The sequence below is a fragment of the Anomalospiza imberbis genome, chromosome 21 (genome assembly GCF_031753505.1).
Source record: "Anomalospiza imberbis isolate Cuckoo-Finch-1a 21T00152 chromosome 21, ASM3175350v1, whole genome shotgun sequence".
Taxonomy (NCBI): domain Eukaryota; kingdom Metazoa; phylum Chordata; class Aves; order Passeriformes; family Viduidae; genus Anomalospiza; species Anomalospiza imberbis.
In genome coordinates, this window is record NC_089701.1 from 6,099,897 (window position 1) to 6,115,533 (window position 15,637).

General features: G+C 47.0%; 1 protein-coding gene across 7 annotated transcripts in view; it reads left to right on the forward strand.

Annotated features, from left to right (window-relative positions):
* SLC25A25 (solute carrier family 25 member 25) overlaps positions 1-15,637 on the forward strand; it is a 100,192-nt gene that overhangs the window by 8,185 nt on the left and 76,370 nt on the right. For 2 of the 7 annotated variants that reach the window (XM_068211436.1, XM_068211429.1), the window contains exons 2-9: positions 11,585-11,711; positions 11,800-11,887; positions 12,330-12,365; positions 12,666-12,777; positions 13,495-13,653; positions 14,412-14,564; positions 14,669-14,776; positions 15,023-15,190. In XM_068211436.1, coding sequence (XP_068067537.1) covers positions 11,585-11,711; positions 11,800-11,887; positions 12,330-12,365; positions 12,666-12,777; positions 13,495-13,653; positions 14,412-14,564; positions 14,669-14,776; positions 15,023-15,190 — 951 coding nt within the window. Of the gene's footprint in view, positions 1-2,576; positions 3,260-8,750; positions 9,074-11,584; positions 11,712-11,799; positions 11,888-12,329; positions 12,366-12,665; positions 12,778-13,494; positions 13,654-14,411; positions 14,565-14,668; positions 14,777-15,022; positions 15,191-15,637 lie in introns of those variants that run through there. The other 5 variants (XM_068211431.1, XM_068211433.1, XM_068211432.1 and 2 more) reach the window with 5 other exon arrangements.

Genomic DNA, 15,637 nt, shown 5'->3' on the forward strand with positions numbered 1-15,637 from the left:
GTCTGGATCATGAAAACAGCTGGAATGGCAGGAATAGCTGTCTCCTAATGAAGCTGAGGTTGGGAAAGCTGTTTCACTGTGGCCTAGGTGTTCATTCATGATTTCTAGGAAAAGTGAATTCGTGTTCCTCGTGTTCCTTTGTGTCACCTTTCATGCTGGACTCAGTATTTATTACATCTTTTTTGTGTGAATGATCTGCTTCATGGTGGTGTTGGTAGAGTAATACTTCCCTACAAATTCCCTGTAGGAGTGCAGTTGTCTTGCTTCTAGCTATAATCATCTTGCTGTTACTAGGTTTATTATTCTGACCTAATAAAATTCCCCACTTGGCAAAACAAATGCCTTTTTTTTAATTATTATTTAATGTGATTAGAAATTTCTCTATGTACTCAAGGAGTTATGTGAATTAGTGTGGTGGCAGAATTCCTCTGAGGTTTCCTTTAGTGAGGACAGAGGCCAAAGAAGCATGCTAAGTTTCTGCTTAAATTACACCCCAGGCATGTAATTTCTTGTATTTTCTTATGAAATCTCTGCATGAACAAAGGAAGATGGGGGTCCCTGATGTGCACACACCACTAATATTAATACTAATGCAGGGGAACAATTGTAGCAGTGTCAGGTAACATCAGCTGTGTTAAATGGAGCCTTGTGAGTATTAAGTGGCCACAGAGGACAAATCTCAAGTTCTGCTTTGGGTGCTTTGCCTTCTGTATGGTGACTTGTAGCTGTGTGAGTGGCAGGGCAGCCTGCCTGTTGCAGCAGGCAGCTCAGATGCCCTTTCCACACTTTCTTGGACCCCATCCATGAGTAGCCTCAACTGGTTACCTCAGCAGAAAGCTCTGCAGTTTTTTGGCTGGGTTAATGAGGTTGTCGGAAGAGCATGGGAGCAAGGTAAGTGCAGGGCTTAAGTGGATGTGTGAGATGACTTGTAGTGGCAGTAAGCTTCAGATTAGTTCACAGCTGCTTGTGAAACCACAGCCTTAGGCTAATAGAAGCTGATTTTGAAGAACTGTGCCCAGTTCAGAAAATCTGCTTTGTTCATCTGGCTTGAGAGCATTAAAAACTTCCAAATGTCATCTTAAAGTATCTGATTCACTATATGTTAGAAAGTAGTTTAACTTTTGTGCTTGTAGCTGGGATGACTGACAGCAGCTCAGGGTAATGGAGGCATGACAAGAATTCCTCAATCTTTTCTGCCTGTGCCTGAGCTGCTGACTGCATCCCAAGTAGAACCAGACTGTGCCATTCCTCAGAGAGGGACTGGGCTTTCCCACACTCTCACCCCAGTGTTACTGCCCCGTAATTGAAATTTTTTTTAATGTGTGGTTACTTGTTGGTATGTGTCAAATTTTAAGATAAAAAACTTTGTTGCATACTGTACATAGACCTTGTGATTAAAAAGCATTTTTTTCTTCTTAAGTAATTCTGGTGTATTTACAGAAGAATTTTTTTAATGTGGTGTCTTCTATGTACTTGTCTCTCACTTTTTCCATTACTTAGGCTCATTATAGGAATTCAATGACAGCAAGTTCCCAAAAGTGATGTTCATCTCAAAATTTATGTGCAACTTGGCTGCTTAAGGCTCTCAGACCTTTCAGATTTTGGATTGTATTTTCACATCTAATATCTGTATACCAGAAGTGTCCTGCAGTCTGTCACTCTCAAAAGTTAAAAGCTGAAAATTGAGGTCCTTTGCTTGCTGTGGCTCTTGCTGTGCTGTGTTGGGTAGAGAGCCCCAGGTGATGGAAGCTGTAGGTTTGTACTCATTTTTTCTGCCTGTTAAAACCCCCAGACTTATGGAGGAGTCACAGTACTTTGGAAATGAGGCATGCAGTGCCTTCTCTGGACACAAAGAATCTGGGAATATGAAGGAAGTTGATGAACTGTAAAATGGAAAATGCTGGGTTCCTCCCGGGTGGGTTCTGGTGGGAGGCCGATACAGCTCACTGATCAATGAACAACTGCTGCTGTGGCAGCAGAGGAAAGCGTGGCATTTCTTGTAGAAACCCAAGCAGTATCATGTGTCCTGTGCTTATATTTATTAACATCCTACCTTTGACTAGGTGGTTCAGGGCTCCTCCAGCAGAGCTCAGCCAGCCGACCAACCAGCGATGGTTTAAGCACAGCTCTCGCACTGATGAATGGCTGTAAACGCTGTGCTGGGAGCCAAAGGCGGCAGCACAATGCAGCACCGAAGAGCTATTGTAGGCACGGATGAGACCATAATAGACTGGGGAGAGAGAGTGCACTTAGAGGTTAATGCGGCCGTGGCTGGGCAAAGCCGGCTTCTCTGCAGAACCATCTGCTGCCCTAACAAAGAGCTGCAGCCGGGGCTGCCGAGCCTCACGCATCCCTCGGACGCTGCCCGTTGCTTCGGGGCACGGCGTTCCACGCCGCGGCTCCGCCCGGCTCCCCGGGGCCCGGCGAGCGCGTTCCTCCGCGGGCGGCCCCGCGCCCGGGGCGCGCTCCCGGCCGGCTGCGCGCGCTGCCGTGCTCCGGAGCAGCGCAGCGCTGGGAGCGAGGATTGGCTGGGCACTGCTGCAGTGGGGACGCAGCCTGGGCGCTCGGCATCGCTGCTCAGCCTCGCTGCTCGCCTGCGATGAGCCGGGACGCGCAGCTCGGTTGGCAGCTCTGAGAAGCTCCTCTCGGAGAGGTTCATCTCTAGCTTTTCCTCCAAAGCGCGGCGTCTCGGCTTCTCTGCCCAAGCAGTCTCCAAAGCGCAGCGTCTCGGCTTCTCCGTGCCAGGGGGCTTGTGCTTTGTCTGTTACCATCAGATTTCTGAGGCTCTGGTACAATGAGCTGCTTGTCAGGCCAGGCACGACTGCAGTAGCAGCAATTTCAAAAGGCAGGAAGCGTCCGCAGGAGCGGTCTGTAAAGAATCTGAGCCGGTGGAGTCGCCGGGTCGAAGCTCCCGCTGGCTGCCGTGCCGATTCCCGTCTTGGGGGTGCTTGGTAGTGCAGTCACATCATCCTTGGCAGCGGGCAGCTCCTGAGCGCTCAGGGTTTCCCTGCCTGGGATGCTCGCTGGAGCAGCAATGCTGCAGACCCTGTGGCATTTTCTGTCTAGCTTCCTTCCCAGGGCCATATGCCAAGGTCCTGCAGATGAAAAAGAGGATGAGGCCAGAAACACCACCCCACTTCCAGGCCCCGGGGAGAAAGGGCCAAAGGTGTTGGGGAAGACACAGGACAGAGGGACTGATCCCACTGAAAGGAGACCAACTATCCTACTGGTGGTTGGACCCGCAGAGCATTTTCCAAAGGTAATGGGATATCCAGGGGCCTGAGGAGGGGTTGGTGCACATGACAGTGGAGTGTGTGGTCTGCTGGGAGAAGGGGTATTGCAGGTGGAGTGTGCGAGTAGCTGTGTGTGTGAATTTGGGGAGGGGGGAGAGGAACAGGAAAAGGGAGCAGGGTCTAACGTGTGTGCTTGCTAGAAAGGAAGGGGGCGGGGGGCAGGGGAGTGACTGAAGAAAGGAGGTGATCTAACCTTCCAAACATGATGTTCAAAGTGTGGGAGAAAAATGCTGTTTAGGAGCAAGGGGGAATATGGGGCCCTCCAGGGTTCCTGGGCAACTTGTAAAAAGCATGACTGAGAGGACAGGGAATGATAATGCAGGTTAGTGGCGAGTCCCACCCCTGCACCCCAGACCAGCAAAGAATCAAATGCATCCTAAAATGTTCTGGAGGCAGTCTCTGGTAATTTGGCAAGCCTTTGGTAAAACTTGCATATTTTGAGCAAATGAGTAACTGGCTGTATTATTTGAATGGCAGAGCCCGGAAGAGAGTAAAGACTGTCCCTGGGGAGCGGGTGGCATAAGGGAGAGACTAAAATCTGCGTGAGGATTTTAGGAAGGAGGGAAGTTCCCAGGGGGTGGGAGAGTGGGGAGGTGATGGGGGCGCACAGTTGGCAGAGAATAAATGGTGAGGCTTTGTCTGGGGGGAGGCGAACAAAAGCTGCTTAGTTTAGTGCTGGAGCTCCCAGCACAGTGCTGGCCGACTGCAGTTCTGGCTTATTTAATGGAGGGAAGTGCTGTCTGTTTCCCCTGAGGATGGTGCAGTCAGCTCTGACTAAACCACTGATGTGGTTTAAAACCAAGGGTGTGAGCTGGGATTAGGGGGGAAGGAGTTGGGCATAAGGCATGCGAAGGATGGGAGGTGGGGATGATACTGAAGGGCTGCAGAAAGGATAGGGGTGTGTGACTTTCAGGATCCAGTTTATTTGACAGGGAATTGGGCATGGTTGTTACTGTGAGCTTTCTCTTTAAAATGAGGGATGAACAGGTTTAAATTGTAGAGAGGATTAATATCTTTTCTGCTGCTGTTTTGAATGGAAACAAGCAGGACAGCATTTCACGTTCTGGGGAGCAGAAGCCACTCCCTGTTTGAATCAGGCTGAGAAATCTGCAGGGACTTTTGCCTTCATCTCTATCCTTAGCAGTTAGCACTGTGCATCCCCTTCCAAAAAAGGAGCATGCGCGTTTTCAGGAGGACTTTGGTGCACAGAGGTTGAAGAAGGACAGAGGCTCAGAATTGAAGGAAGTGGTGACGAAAACCTTGGAATTATAGGGCTGAAAATCTCTGGTGTCTTCCAGAGAACAATGGTCTCTCAGTCAGCGAGAGTCCATCTGTTCACACCTGGAAATAAAGCTCTGAAAGCTGATCCCAGTCTCCTCTTTCCTGTGTGACCCTGGGAAGTTCTGCTGTATAGGAACCGTAGGATTGGCTAATGGAGAAATACCTAGAGGATAAGGATGTGGTAAAATAGAGTTATTGCATCTTAGGAAGTAACTGCTCATCTGCCAGGAGGTTGTGACTGTGTAATTTTAGCTTGCCCTGATTGTAAAGTAAAATGCAGTGTAAAGCTCTTTTGTTGAGGATTATGCAGATATGTTTCACCTTGCAGTTCGGGCTGGCTTATGCTTCATCCAGCCCATGGCTCAGCTGATGGACAGTAACTTGTTAAGGTGCAATGACTTGTTTGTGCTTGATCAGATATCAGTGTTCCAATTACCTGTCTGAAGGAAAAGTGTTGGGAAAAGTCTCGTACAGCCTTAGGGATAGATAATAAACCACTGTGAGGAAACAGTGCTATTTGGTGTTAATAGAAAATGTGGGGGCTTTTGTTCCCTGCCACTGGCTGGCTGTAACCTTGGGAGCAGTCTCTTGACTGGTAGGCCACTTCATTTTGTAAAAACACCTGTTACTACTTCTCTTCTAAAACCACACAAAATATCACACCTGGTACTGGGGTTTCTGTAAGGAATTGATGTGTATCCATAAACTTGACTGGAGGGGCTTCCTGGCCTTGGTTCTTTGAGTAAAGACTTGTCATTGCTACGTTCCTCCTCAGATGTTTGCCTGTTCAAAGCTGTTCCAACATGAGGCTGTTTTTGCAAATATGGGGAGAAAATACTGATTGCAGATGTGTTATGTTGGCCCTGGATCTGTGTACACAGGAAACAGGCATGATCTGCCCCTGATGTCACCATCTGGACTTGTAACTTTGGATCCGTGTGTTACTGGGAACAGGTCACCTTCCCTGGTTACCTTTATGTCAAATACCACGTAGTGCTCTCTGCTGTGCCTGGTCTCTTATCCTTCCCCTGGCAAAGCCTTGGCTGGGTGCAGCTCTTTACTCTGCTGGGGTCTCTTAAATCATTAACTCCCCTCCTTCATACACTGAACACTCTCTGTGCTTTGTGAGGACTTTCTGTACTGTCCAATTAATTATAAGCTAGTTTCCAGAAATGAAAAAAGACCAAGTCAGCAGAACCCAGTGAAACCTTCTAGCAATAGGGTTGGAGCCCAGAAAGCTGTTTTGCCTCTGAAGGAGGATGTTACATGACTGTGACGCTTGCTGGTACTTGATATTTTTAGAGCCTTTTTTTTTAGCAAAGTAAATTCAAAATTAAACAGCATACTTTCCTGCTCCTTGTATGGCTGCATCTTTCCATGCCTTGGGAGGTACATTCTGGAGGTGATGTAGTAAACCAGTGATGAAGCAGATGCCTAGAAGTGTACAAATGACTTGGAAAGGTTAGCAGGGATGGCAGGGTATGGAAAGTGGTAACTCATGCAGCATTTAAAAGAACCAAATCCTATAAATAAAATGAAAATGAGTTTGCTAAAGCGAGAAAGAACTGATTTTGCCTTCCGTCATGGCTCACTTTTCTTGTCATCAAGGAAACTGCAGAGGGTATTAGCCAGGCTGGCTCCACATGGCCCAGAAGTGTGTCATTTCAGTGTTGGAATTGGTGGATGGAAATACCAGGGAGGAGTGACTTCATTTGAGCTCTGTGCCCTGTCCTTGGTTTGATCAGGAATACACAGTGCTAATGAGGGATGTACTGTCTGTAGCTGATGCCTGAAGCCCTGGGCTGGGTGTGCTGCTGCCCGCAGGGGCTGGGGCAGTGGGACTGGCTCTGTGTGTGCTGAGATGTGGCCAGTGACCCACACCAGTGTCCCAGCAGCACTGATCCCTGCAGCTTTGGAGAGCTGCCTGGCTCTTGAGCATTTCCAGCTTTACTAGGATTTTTAGCTGAAATACAAAAACTTCTTAATACTTGTTTAAGTTCTCTTTGTCATTATAACCTGAATTGCTAGTGTAAACTTCATTTGTAATCTGTCTCTCCTTCTTAGCTCACTGTTCTGTAATTAATACCCTGCTTAAAATCAGCTTTAACTTCATTAGCTTTCTCCTTTCCTCTGACGTAGGTAGTAGGGCTTTTTTTCCTAAAATGTGCCGATTTTTGCCTTTTGTCTTTAGCTGCCAAGTCCAAACAGAGTTTCTTAGGAAAATCTGCATCATGTTGGCATAGCAACTGAGCTGCCAAGCAGCTATAATAGTGATGCTTGGCAACTCGTGGGAAGGACTACGGAGGATCTTAAGGCTTTGTGAAGCAAATCCGAGTTAGATTTGTTCACTTACTACCTGTTGTTGGGGCTACCCCTCTGCTCCCCTTGGTGGGGGCGTTTGGTGTTGGACAGTGGGGTGTAGGTATCATTAGGGTGCTGCTTGCAGTGAGACTGGACTTGGTAGGAAGGCTGGGGTGTGCTGTGGGCACGCATGCAGTGAGCTGCTGCAGCTGATCTTTAAGAGGATCTGGAGTCCCTGAGAAGATCCTGTTTTCATGCAGAGAGACGTCAGCAGGGAGTAGGTTAAGCCTAGTTAGGTAACCTGGCCACCGTGCCATGCTAGGTGAGGTGCCCCAGGAAGGGCAGAGGACACCATTGTAGGTCACGAATCCCAAGGGTACTGAGTTGCTGTGGCTTGTGGTCCATTGAGCTTTAAAAAAAAAAAAAAAAAAAATCCTTGAAATTAAGCCACAGATTAAATATTCCCAGTTTGTGTGATTGGCATGCAGTTCCATGAACAGCTCATTGCGGACCTTGGCTTTGCTTTAGAGAACAAAATACCACGGTAAAGACATACAGGTACCCTGTGCATGAGGGCCTGAGGAGGGGAGTGCTGCTCGGACTTTGCTCTGTCAGGCAGGCTGTTCAAACACGGCAAACAGCAGGACATGTTGCTGTGTCCGCAGCAGTGGGGAAGGCTGTTATCCTGGCTGGCTCCAGCCAGTTCAGCAAACACACTTTGTTACTTCTGGTGCAGATAGGATTTCGGTGTTTGGGTTATTGGCTACGGCTTTTTGCATCTTCCCTGCGTGATAGCTTCTGTGATTAATACCAAGACTATAACTTTATTTAAAATTCATGTTAGCAGTCAGTGATTCTGTCCTGAACAGCACTGTTGCCTGCTGCACATTGGTACTCTGGAGAGCTAGGTGTTACCCTGTGCCTCAAACTCCACCAAATGCTCAGAAAGCCGTAATTATACCTGCATTAAATGGTGCTTGTGCCACACTCCCTCCAGCCTGGCTTGCTCCTAATGAGAGCTCAGGAACTTGCTTACAAAGCAGTTAAACTGTCAAGGGTAGAAACTGGAAAATGTTGTTCTGCCCGGGACACTTCTTGTAGTACACAACTGACTGCAATGTTTAATTGGAGTCAGAAGAGGATGAAAAATATTAAGCTGGTGTAACTGCTGTGTGGATGCTTAGCTAGGAGGCTTAGAAGCAGCTGGGGCTATTTTGAAGCCTGCCCTTGTTTTGGGTGATTTTCTCTGTATTTGGCTCAATGACAAACCTCCACAGGCTTTATTGCTGCTGTGTTGGTAACTGGAGTGCTACAGAGGGGAGAGATCTTTGTGTGCAGGGGTTGTCTGCTCTTAGCTGGCACAAGTGGTTTTGGGAGAGCTTGCAACCAAAGCCAGCCAACTCTGGCATAACAAAATAACCTCGTAAAAGTGGAAAACTTTTGCTTAAGCTGGCTATCCTAAACGTGTATTAAAACAGTAAGTGGCTGGCATCCTTTTCTTACTGCACTTAAAAAAAATATCTTTTGGGGAAGATGGTGATAGTCCTCCTGTTTTGCATGATGGGAGAGGTTGTGATCAAGACTGGTCCCCAGTGCTGCCTGTCTAAATCCCCACAGAGGTGAGAACAGGATCAGAAAAGGACTGATCGGATGTGAGGCACAGCAAGCGAGTGTGCTGGCCCCTTGCCAAAGCGTCGTGGGTCAAGAGAGACAGCCAGGAAGAGTTAACTGGCAGCGGGTGTGATGGAAGGGCCGGGGTTTAATGGGAGCCAGGTGTTGAGCAACGGGAGGCAGCTCACGTGTCTCCTTGGTGCCGGCTGGGTGGGACTGAGCAGCCCCGGCTTCCCTTTTAAGTAGAAGGGCAGGGCTTGTGCAGCCAATCCCGCCGGAGCCAGGCTCGCTCACAGGCGTGTGTCATGAGACTTGTTGGCATTTCCTTTGCACTAGGTACTGAAATTAGCTCGGGGGAATCGCTCGGTTTTACTTCCCTTCCTTGCCGGTCGGAGTGAGCAGGGCAGCTGAGTCTTGGGCTCAGAAAGATGCTCTGCCTCTGTCTGTACGTGCCGGTGTTTGGGGAGAGGCAGGCGGAGTTCGAGTACTTTGAGTCGAAGGGGCTGCCGGCCGAACTCAAATCCATCTTCCGACTCAGCCTCCTCATTCCTTCCCAGGAATTCTCCACCTACCGCCAGTGGAAGCAGGTATGGCCCTGAGAGACGAAAGGAAGGGAGGGAGGGAGCGATGGAGGTGGTGTCGAATACATTTAGTGGCTCTCTTGAGAGGGAGAGAAGTTCTTGATGGCTCTGTTGTAATAACTGAGTGAAGCATGGAAATGCTTCTCGTGCCCCTTGGCAGGGATTGCTGAACCGGCGTGGTATGAACTCTTTTCTTTTTGATTTGTTTTGAATTGGTTGAGGTCTCATTGCCTATAAGACCGTTTAAGCCAGTTGATGTGAGTTAAATAGAAAAAACGGGTTTTCCAAGCTATGGAGTCTTCTGTTTCTATGGGTCTGTTCAGATACAGCATTTCACATCCTCTTCCTCCTTCTTCCATCCTTGCCACATGCCTCCTTCTGAGAGCAGGGCTGTAATGTAGAGTCAGCTCCAGCTGGTGAAGGTGAGCCGGTTTGTGCTGTGAGCAGGAGAGCAGCTCAGTGTGAGTGACTCAGCCAGGGGTGGGTGGGCTGAGCTGGAGAAGGTTATGCAAGAACATTTTGCTTTGCTGTGGAAGGGACATGCACTAAATCCATGGAGTTTTCCATTCTGATGTGTCACAGCTCTGGCTTTCAGCTTGCTGCTACTTTTTTTTTTTTTTCATGATCAGGCTGTCAAGAGCCCAGAGAGCTGATTATTGATCAGCCAAGTAGGGGAGGCTTTTTATGCCTCTGCAGAGACACGGACAGCAGGCTGGAAGGCGTGTGGTTCCCACAGTGTGCTGCAGGGGCTGTGACTGAAAGTGTCACAGCCTTCAGGACTGTCACAGGAACTTCTGCAGCCAAAATAGCTGTTAACGGCCAGATTTCATGTTTGCTGTTGAAAGTGAAGAGGTGCAGGCAGATATGTGTTCACAGCTCCAGAGAAGATGCTGGGAGCTTGGCTCTCTCACCCCTCACATGTGTGCTGTGGTTACTGTCAGGCAGGCAGCGTTTTTGTGCTGTGATTGTGGGGGAGGAAGGTGAACAGGGCAAAGCTTTTATGGCCTGCGCTCTCTGATCACTCGGGCTGCATTTCTGCAGCTGAGAGAGAGGGAGCAGTTGCACAGTCACATCTCTCTTACAGTGCCTCCAAATTATTAATGCCTGTCAACTGATTGGGGGTTGCCAGGGAGGGGGAAGCCCTGATTCAGCTGTTCAAGCCCATGTGCTGACAGGAGAGGGGTGTTGGTCTATATTTAGCCCACAAGTTGAATGTGAGGTCGTATCTGAACTTTACAACGGTCATATGATAAATGGCAGGTTAGGAATGCTGGGCATACCTTGGAGGTCAGGGCAGCTGGGACAGCACTTTCTTATTTAAGGTTCATTAAGTGATTAGGAATAATCCTCATAGCATTAGGGCTAAAGAGACAGGACTTTGTGGGTGAGAGAGAGCGTTCCAATAGCGAATTATTTAGTACTGAAGTAATTTAAAATGACATTGAAACAAAGATGTGGCTTATGAAGGGGGCTGGTGGTCGTAGACTGAGGACATATCACAGTGAGTTTAGGCTTGCCTAATACTTTGAAACCTAAATATTGAGCAAGATACTGGTGAACAGAGGGTTAACCCAGTGTTTCAGCTCAGAGTTTCTTTAACCTCCCATCTGCTGTTAGCATAAATGTTAGAAGAATTAAAACTTTGGGTGATGCACTACACTGAATCACACCTCATTGAGTGCTGGAAAAGACTTAAAGGCTGTCAAAGGCAAGTGACTGAATCAGAAGGGGGGGTAGGAACTCCCTGAGCCACATTCTTGCAGTCTGGAGATCACCTCACCTGTCAACATGCAGCCATGTGCCCTTAGAGAGGACACTCCATGGGCTATTGCCTCAGTGAGTTGCAGTGACTTAATTAGTCATTTACCTTGTCCTAGATGTCTGGCACATTTTAATCTTGATTTTAGCTTTGTCCTACTAAGAGCCTATTCTTGCTCTATACACATCTCATGGAAACTTGTGTAATTAAAGCACGTAGCTTCAGGGTGCCTAAACCAGTTCACAAAGGTTTTTATCTTTGGCTGTGTTCACTAGAGCTGGACAGGATTTTGCTGGCTGGAGTTAGTTACTGCCAGAGGGAGCTTACTTCTCTAAGGATTGTAGTAGGCATGAAGTTCCTTCTCCTGTTCAGTTTTTTTTAGAACCTCAAGTTTTGTGACTCATTTTTTTATGCAGATCTGTTGACTCATACTTAGTTCTAGAACCTCCACAAGGACTTTGCAAGGTGTTAATCAAGGTACAGTCCTAAGATTATCAGGGATATTATCCTAGTATCATGTGTCTAAAAACATGAGGCATTCCGTCTGTGTAATGGACTTTGGGAAACAGTTGGAATCAGATGACTTTTCAATGCTACTGTGTCACTCAACTCTCTCAGAAGAATTACAGTTCTGTCAGCTACTTTTTGGAGAAAAAGTCAAAGTTGTGTGGGAAATGTTTTTTAAATGTGGTAGAAAGAGAGATAGATCTGTCTGAGTGAACAGAGGAACTGACAGTTCTTGGTTGTTTTCTGAACAGAAAATTGTGAAGGCTGGAGACAAAGACCTGGATGGACAGCTGGATTTTGAGGAATTTGTTCACTATCTCCAAGACCATGAAAAGAAGCTGAGACTGGTTTTCAAGAGTTTGGATAAAAAGAATGATGGTAAACACGTTTCTCATGCTTAGGGGTGGACTGGTGCACGTGTTAGTCTGTAATACGTGTCCTTGAGCTCACTGGCTTATCTTTGCAGGCCGCATCGATGCCCAGGAGATTGTCCAGTCTCTCCGGGACCTGGGAGTCAAGATCTCTGAACAGCAGGCTGAGAAAATACTGAAGAGGTGAAGATTCCACTGGTTTTTCTGTTCTATGTCGAGGGAGCTAGAAAGAAAGATAGGGACATGAAGCCCATTTCTTTTTCCCCTGTATGCACTTTCCAGAGACTTTGGTTCCTCCCTTTTTCCTATTACTTTCCATTTTGATTTTTCCCTGTGTATTGACATACAATTATAAAATCATAATGCTTTATTGGGACTTACTGTCAGAGTCTCTCCCTAACCTGTTGAGGGGAAGTGCTTGCACCTAAGCTAATTCGCATCCCTGTCTGACTGTCCTGCTGCCCTGAGCTTGCTGCTGTGGAGAGGGACTGTGCAGTTGCTCTTTGGAAATGCTGAGTGCTTTATGCATGTGGCACTAACATGTTAACAACCACTTATTTGTGCTGTTTTTTTCCTCTTTTTTTTCCTCTGCTACCTTCCCTCTGTCTGTTTGCCTGTGTGTCAGAATAAGGACGGGACACTTCTGGGGTCCTGTCACCTAGTAAGTATTATTTTCCCTTCAGTGTCAGTTATGTCCCTGAATTTGGTAGGAGGGGTTGTAAATACTGTTGTGGGCTGTTTAGAAGGGAGAGAGAGGGGAGGAAAGAGAGAGCCCACTTCTACCTCAGCATTGTTTGGTGAATAGAAGGTTTCCCAGCTTTGTCTTGTGTCTCTTTAGAAGTCTTTTAGTAGCTGCTTTGCAAAGCTCTTTTTGCTGTAGGCCTGGATAATCAAAGGGAAGGGGAGGAGGAATTTGTCACCCAGTGGGAGTCTGTACTCACCTGATGATCAATCTTTTTAGCATGGATAAAAATGGGACAATGACAATTGATTGGAATGAGTGGAGAGACTATCACCTGCTGCACCCTGTGGAGAACATTCCTGAAATCATCCTGTACTGGAAGCACTCCACGGTAAGAAATAGCTCCTGTACAACAGGTCTCAGTCTTTGCCCAGCTTCTTGGTCTGAGTCCTGGCCCCCAGGAGCTGCTATCAGCAGTCCTTATCTTTCTCTTCATGGTTCACAGCTTCCCTGTAGCCCTTGAAGCTCAATTGCTTCCTGTCCTCTGCTGTAATCTTGCCACATATCACTGTCACAGCTGCTGGCACAGGTGATGGTGACTACCTGCAGTACTGCAGGGAGCTGAGGGTGTTGTCTTGGTGTGCACCTCCAGGAGCTCCTGCAGTGGCCAGCCCCAGCTGGTTCAGGACCTGTTAAAACTAGAATCTGATTCCACAGGCAGCCATCCTTCCTGGAGTTACCTGTATGTGAACAGTATGTAATGAGATTTAACAGGCTGTGAGCTTGGAAGGTTCTGGAGAGGTCCAGCTTTTTTGCCATGCAGCTGCCTGCAGTGGGTCAGTTTGTTCCTAAATACCTGTAGTATTTTGATGTAGACAAATGTTCAGCAGTTGCCAGGATCTTGGAGAGAAATCTTGAAGTCAGAACTCGGTTTCCCCTGTGACACGTTCTAGCAGTGGCAGCTCCTGTGGCCAGGCACAGCAGTTAGTGGCTGTAAATAAGCTGCTGGCTTGGAACAAGCATATCCTGTACTTCAGCACCTGGTGCTAATAAAGAGCAGTAAAACTGTAGCTGATGAAGCATTTGTCAACACCTTCTCCTTTTGCAGATCTTCGATGTAGGAGAGAATTTGACTGTCCCCGATGAGTTCACAGTGGAAGAGAGGCAGACAGGGATGTGGTGGAGACATCTGGTTGCAGGTGGAGGTGCAGGTGCTGTGTCCAGAACCTGCACAGCTCCCTTGGACCGTTTGAAAGTGCTCATGCAGGTAAGATGGAGCAGTTCCAGTTTATTTAAATACCTGAGCAGATTCCTTTAATATTTATGGTTACCTGGGAGATGGTAATGGTCATCAGCACAGTACAGCACTCTGGCCAATGTTAATCTTGTTGTTCTTTTATTGCTATTTTAAAAAGCATTTTAAATTGTTTGAGTGAACAAAGTCATATAAAAAAGTTATTATTCATTGACTAGAAAAAGCACAGAGAATCTTTTTAGAGGTAGACGTGCCAAAATTGTCAGTAGTAAGACAGTTTTATGGAAAACTTGGGTTTTGGTGAAACAGGTTAAAATCTTGTATTCCTTTGAGAGACCCTGATGCCATGAGAGTTGAAGTGAATGTGCTGGTCAGTTGGCAGAGCTTGTATTCAGTATTACCAATATTATAAAGAAGTTGGAAAATTTTGATTTTAGCCTGCTTTGTCAGTGCACCTGCTTTTGAACCAGCTGAGAAGTTGATGGGTAGTTGATCCTGTGCTAGGTATGGGAAAAAGCCTAGACAGTTGCCTATTTAACCTTTCCTCCCATTCCAGAGGGAGATATTGATTAGATTGATTAGTTAACGCTAGACTTGGCAAAAAAGAAAAGAAGCTTGCTTTCCCATTGTAGAAGTTATCTGGAAGGGATTAAAGCCTTGGCAAATCTCTGGGTAAATAAAAAAGCGCCCTTTTGTCCCTGGATTACAGAACAACGTTGCACTGTCGTAACGGGGGCTGGAACTAATCCAGGCTTGTCCCTCTCCCCCAGGTTCACGCCTCGCGCAGTAACAACATGTGCATCATCGGCGGCTTCACTCAGATGATCCGGGAAGGTGGCCCCAGGTCACTGTGGAGAGGGAATGGCATCAACGTGCTGAAGATTGCACCCGAGTCAGCCATCAAGTTCATGGCCTATGAGCAGGTGAGGGCACAGACAGCTGTGTCTGCAGAAGGACAAGCTGAAAAGAAAATGATGGCTGAGATCAGTCACGGAGCCTCAATGTCTGTCTGTTCTGGCTTCTGCAGATCAAGCGGTTCATTGGTACTGACCAGGAAATGCTGAGGATCCACGAGCGGCTCGTGGCTGGTTCTCTGGCTGGGGCCATTGCACAGAGCAGCATCTACCCCATGGAGGTGAGGCAGGAGGCTGAGTCCAGCCCAGGAGGGCTCATGGGTTGGGGCAGGGATGGGAAGATGAGGGTAGAACACCAGCACTGTGATTTTTAATTAATGAGCTCTCAGAGGTGGCACCAAGCAGTACTGCTTGCAGGACACTTGCTGTGGTCTTGACAGTTGTGCTCCTAAGAATGACTTAGTCTGTACCTTGTTCTCCTGCTGATTCTCTTGTAGGCCTTCATGCTATTTATTCTTGTCTTCTAGGTTCTGAAAACACGGATGGCTCTAAGGAAGACAGGACAATATTCAGGCATGTTGGATTGTGCCAAAAACATCCTTGCAAAGGAAGGAATGGCTGCCTTTTACAAAGGCTACATCCCCAACATGTTGGGAATCATTCCATATGCTGGTATTGACCTGGCAGTATATGAGGTATGAAGCCTTTAACCTATTGTTATGTTAAGCCTAACAATTATTATGTTTTATGTTATTGTTAACCTATTGTAGGGCTGTGCTGCTTGTGTGGCCTTATCACTGTCAGACCTATCAGTCACGTCAAGAGTTTAAGTAATTTATCAAAGCTTTCTTGAACAGCCTTATGGGGCACAAATGGTTTTTTTTTTACCCAAAACTGGCTTAAAAGATAATTCAATATGATGATTCTAGATCATAAACCATAGTCAGAATCATGCATGGTCACTTGTTTCTTTTCTTCATGAGAAAACTGCAGCAGAAAATTAAAAGAGGGATTTTTTCCCAGGCACTATGGCAACAGCACCTCAAAAATATTTGAGATGCCCTGTGCTTTTGGCTGAACTTGCCTAGAACTTTCTGAGCCTTTACTCTAGATATTTCATGAAATGTGATACTCCTTTGCTT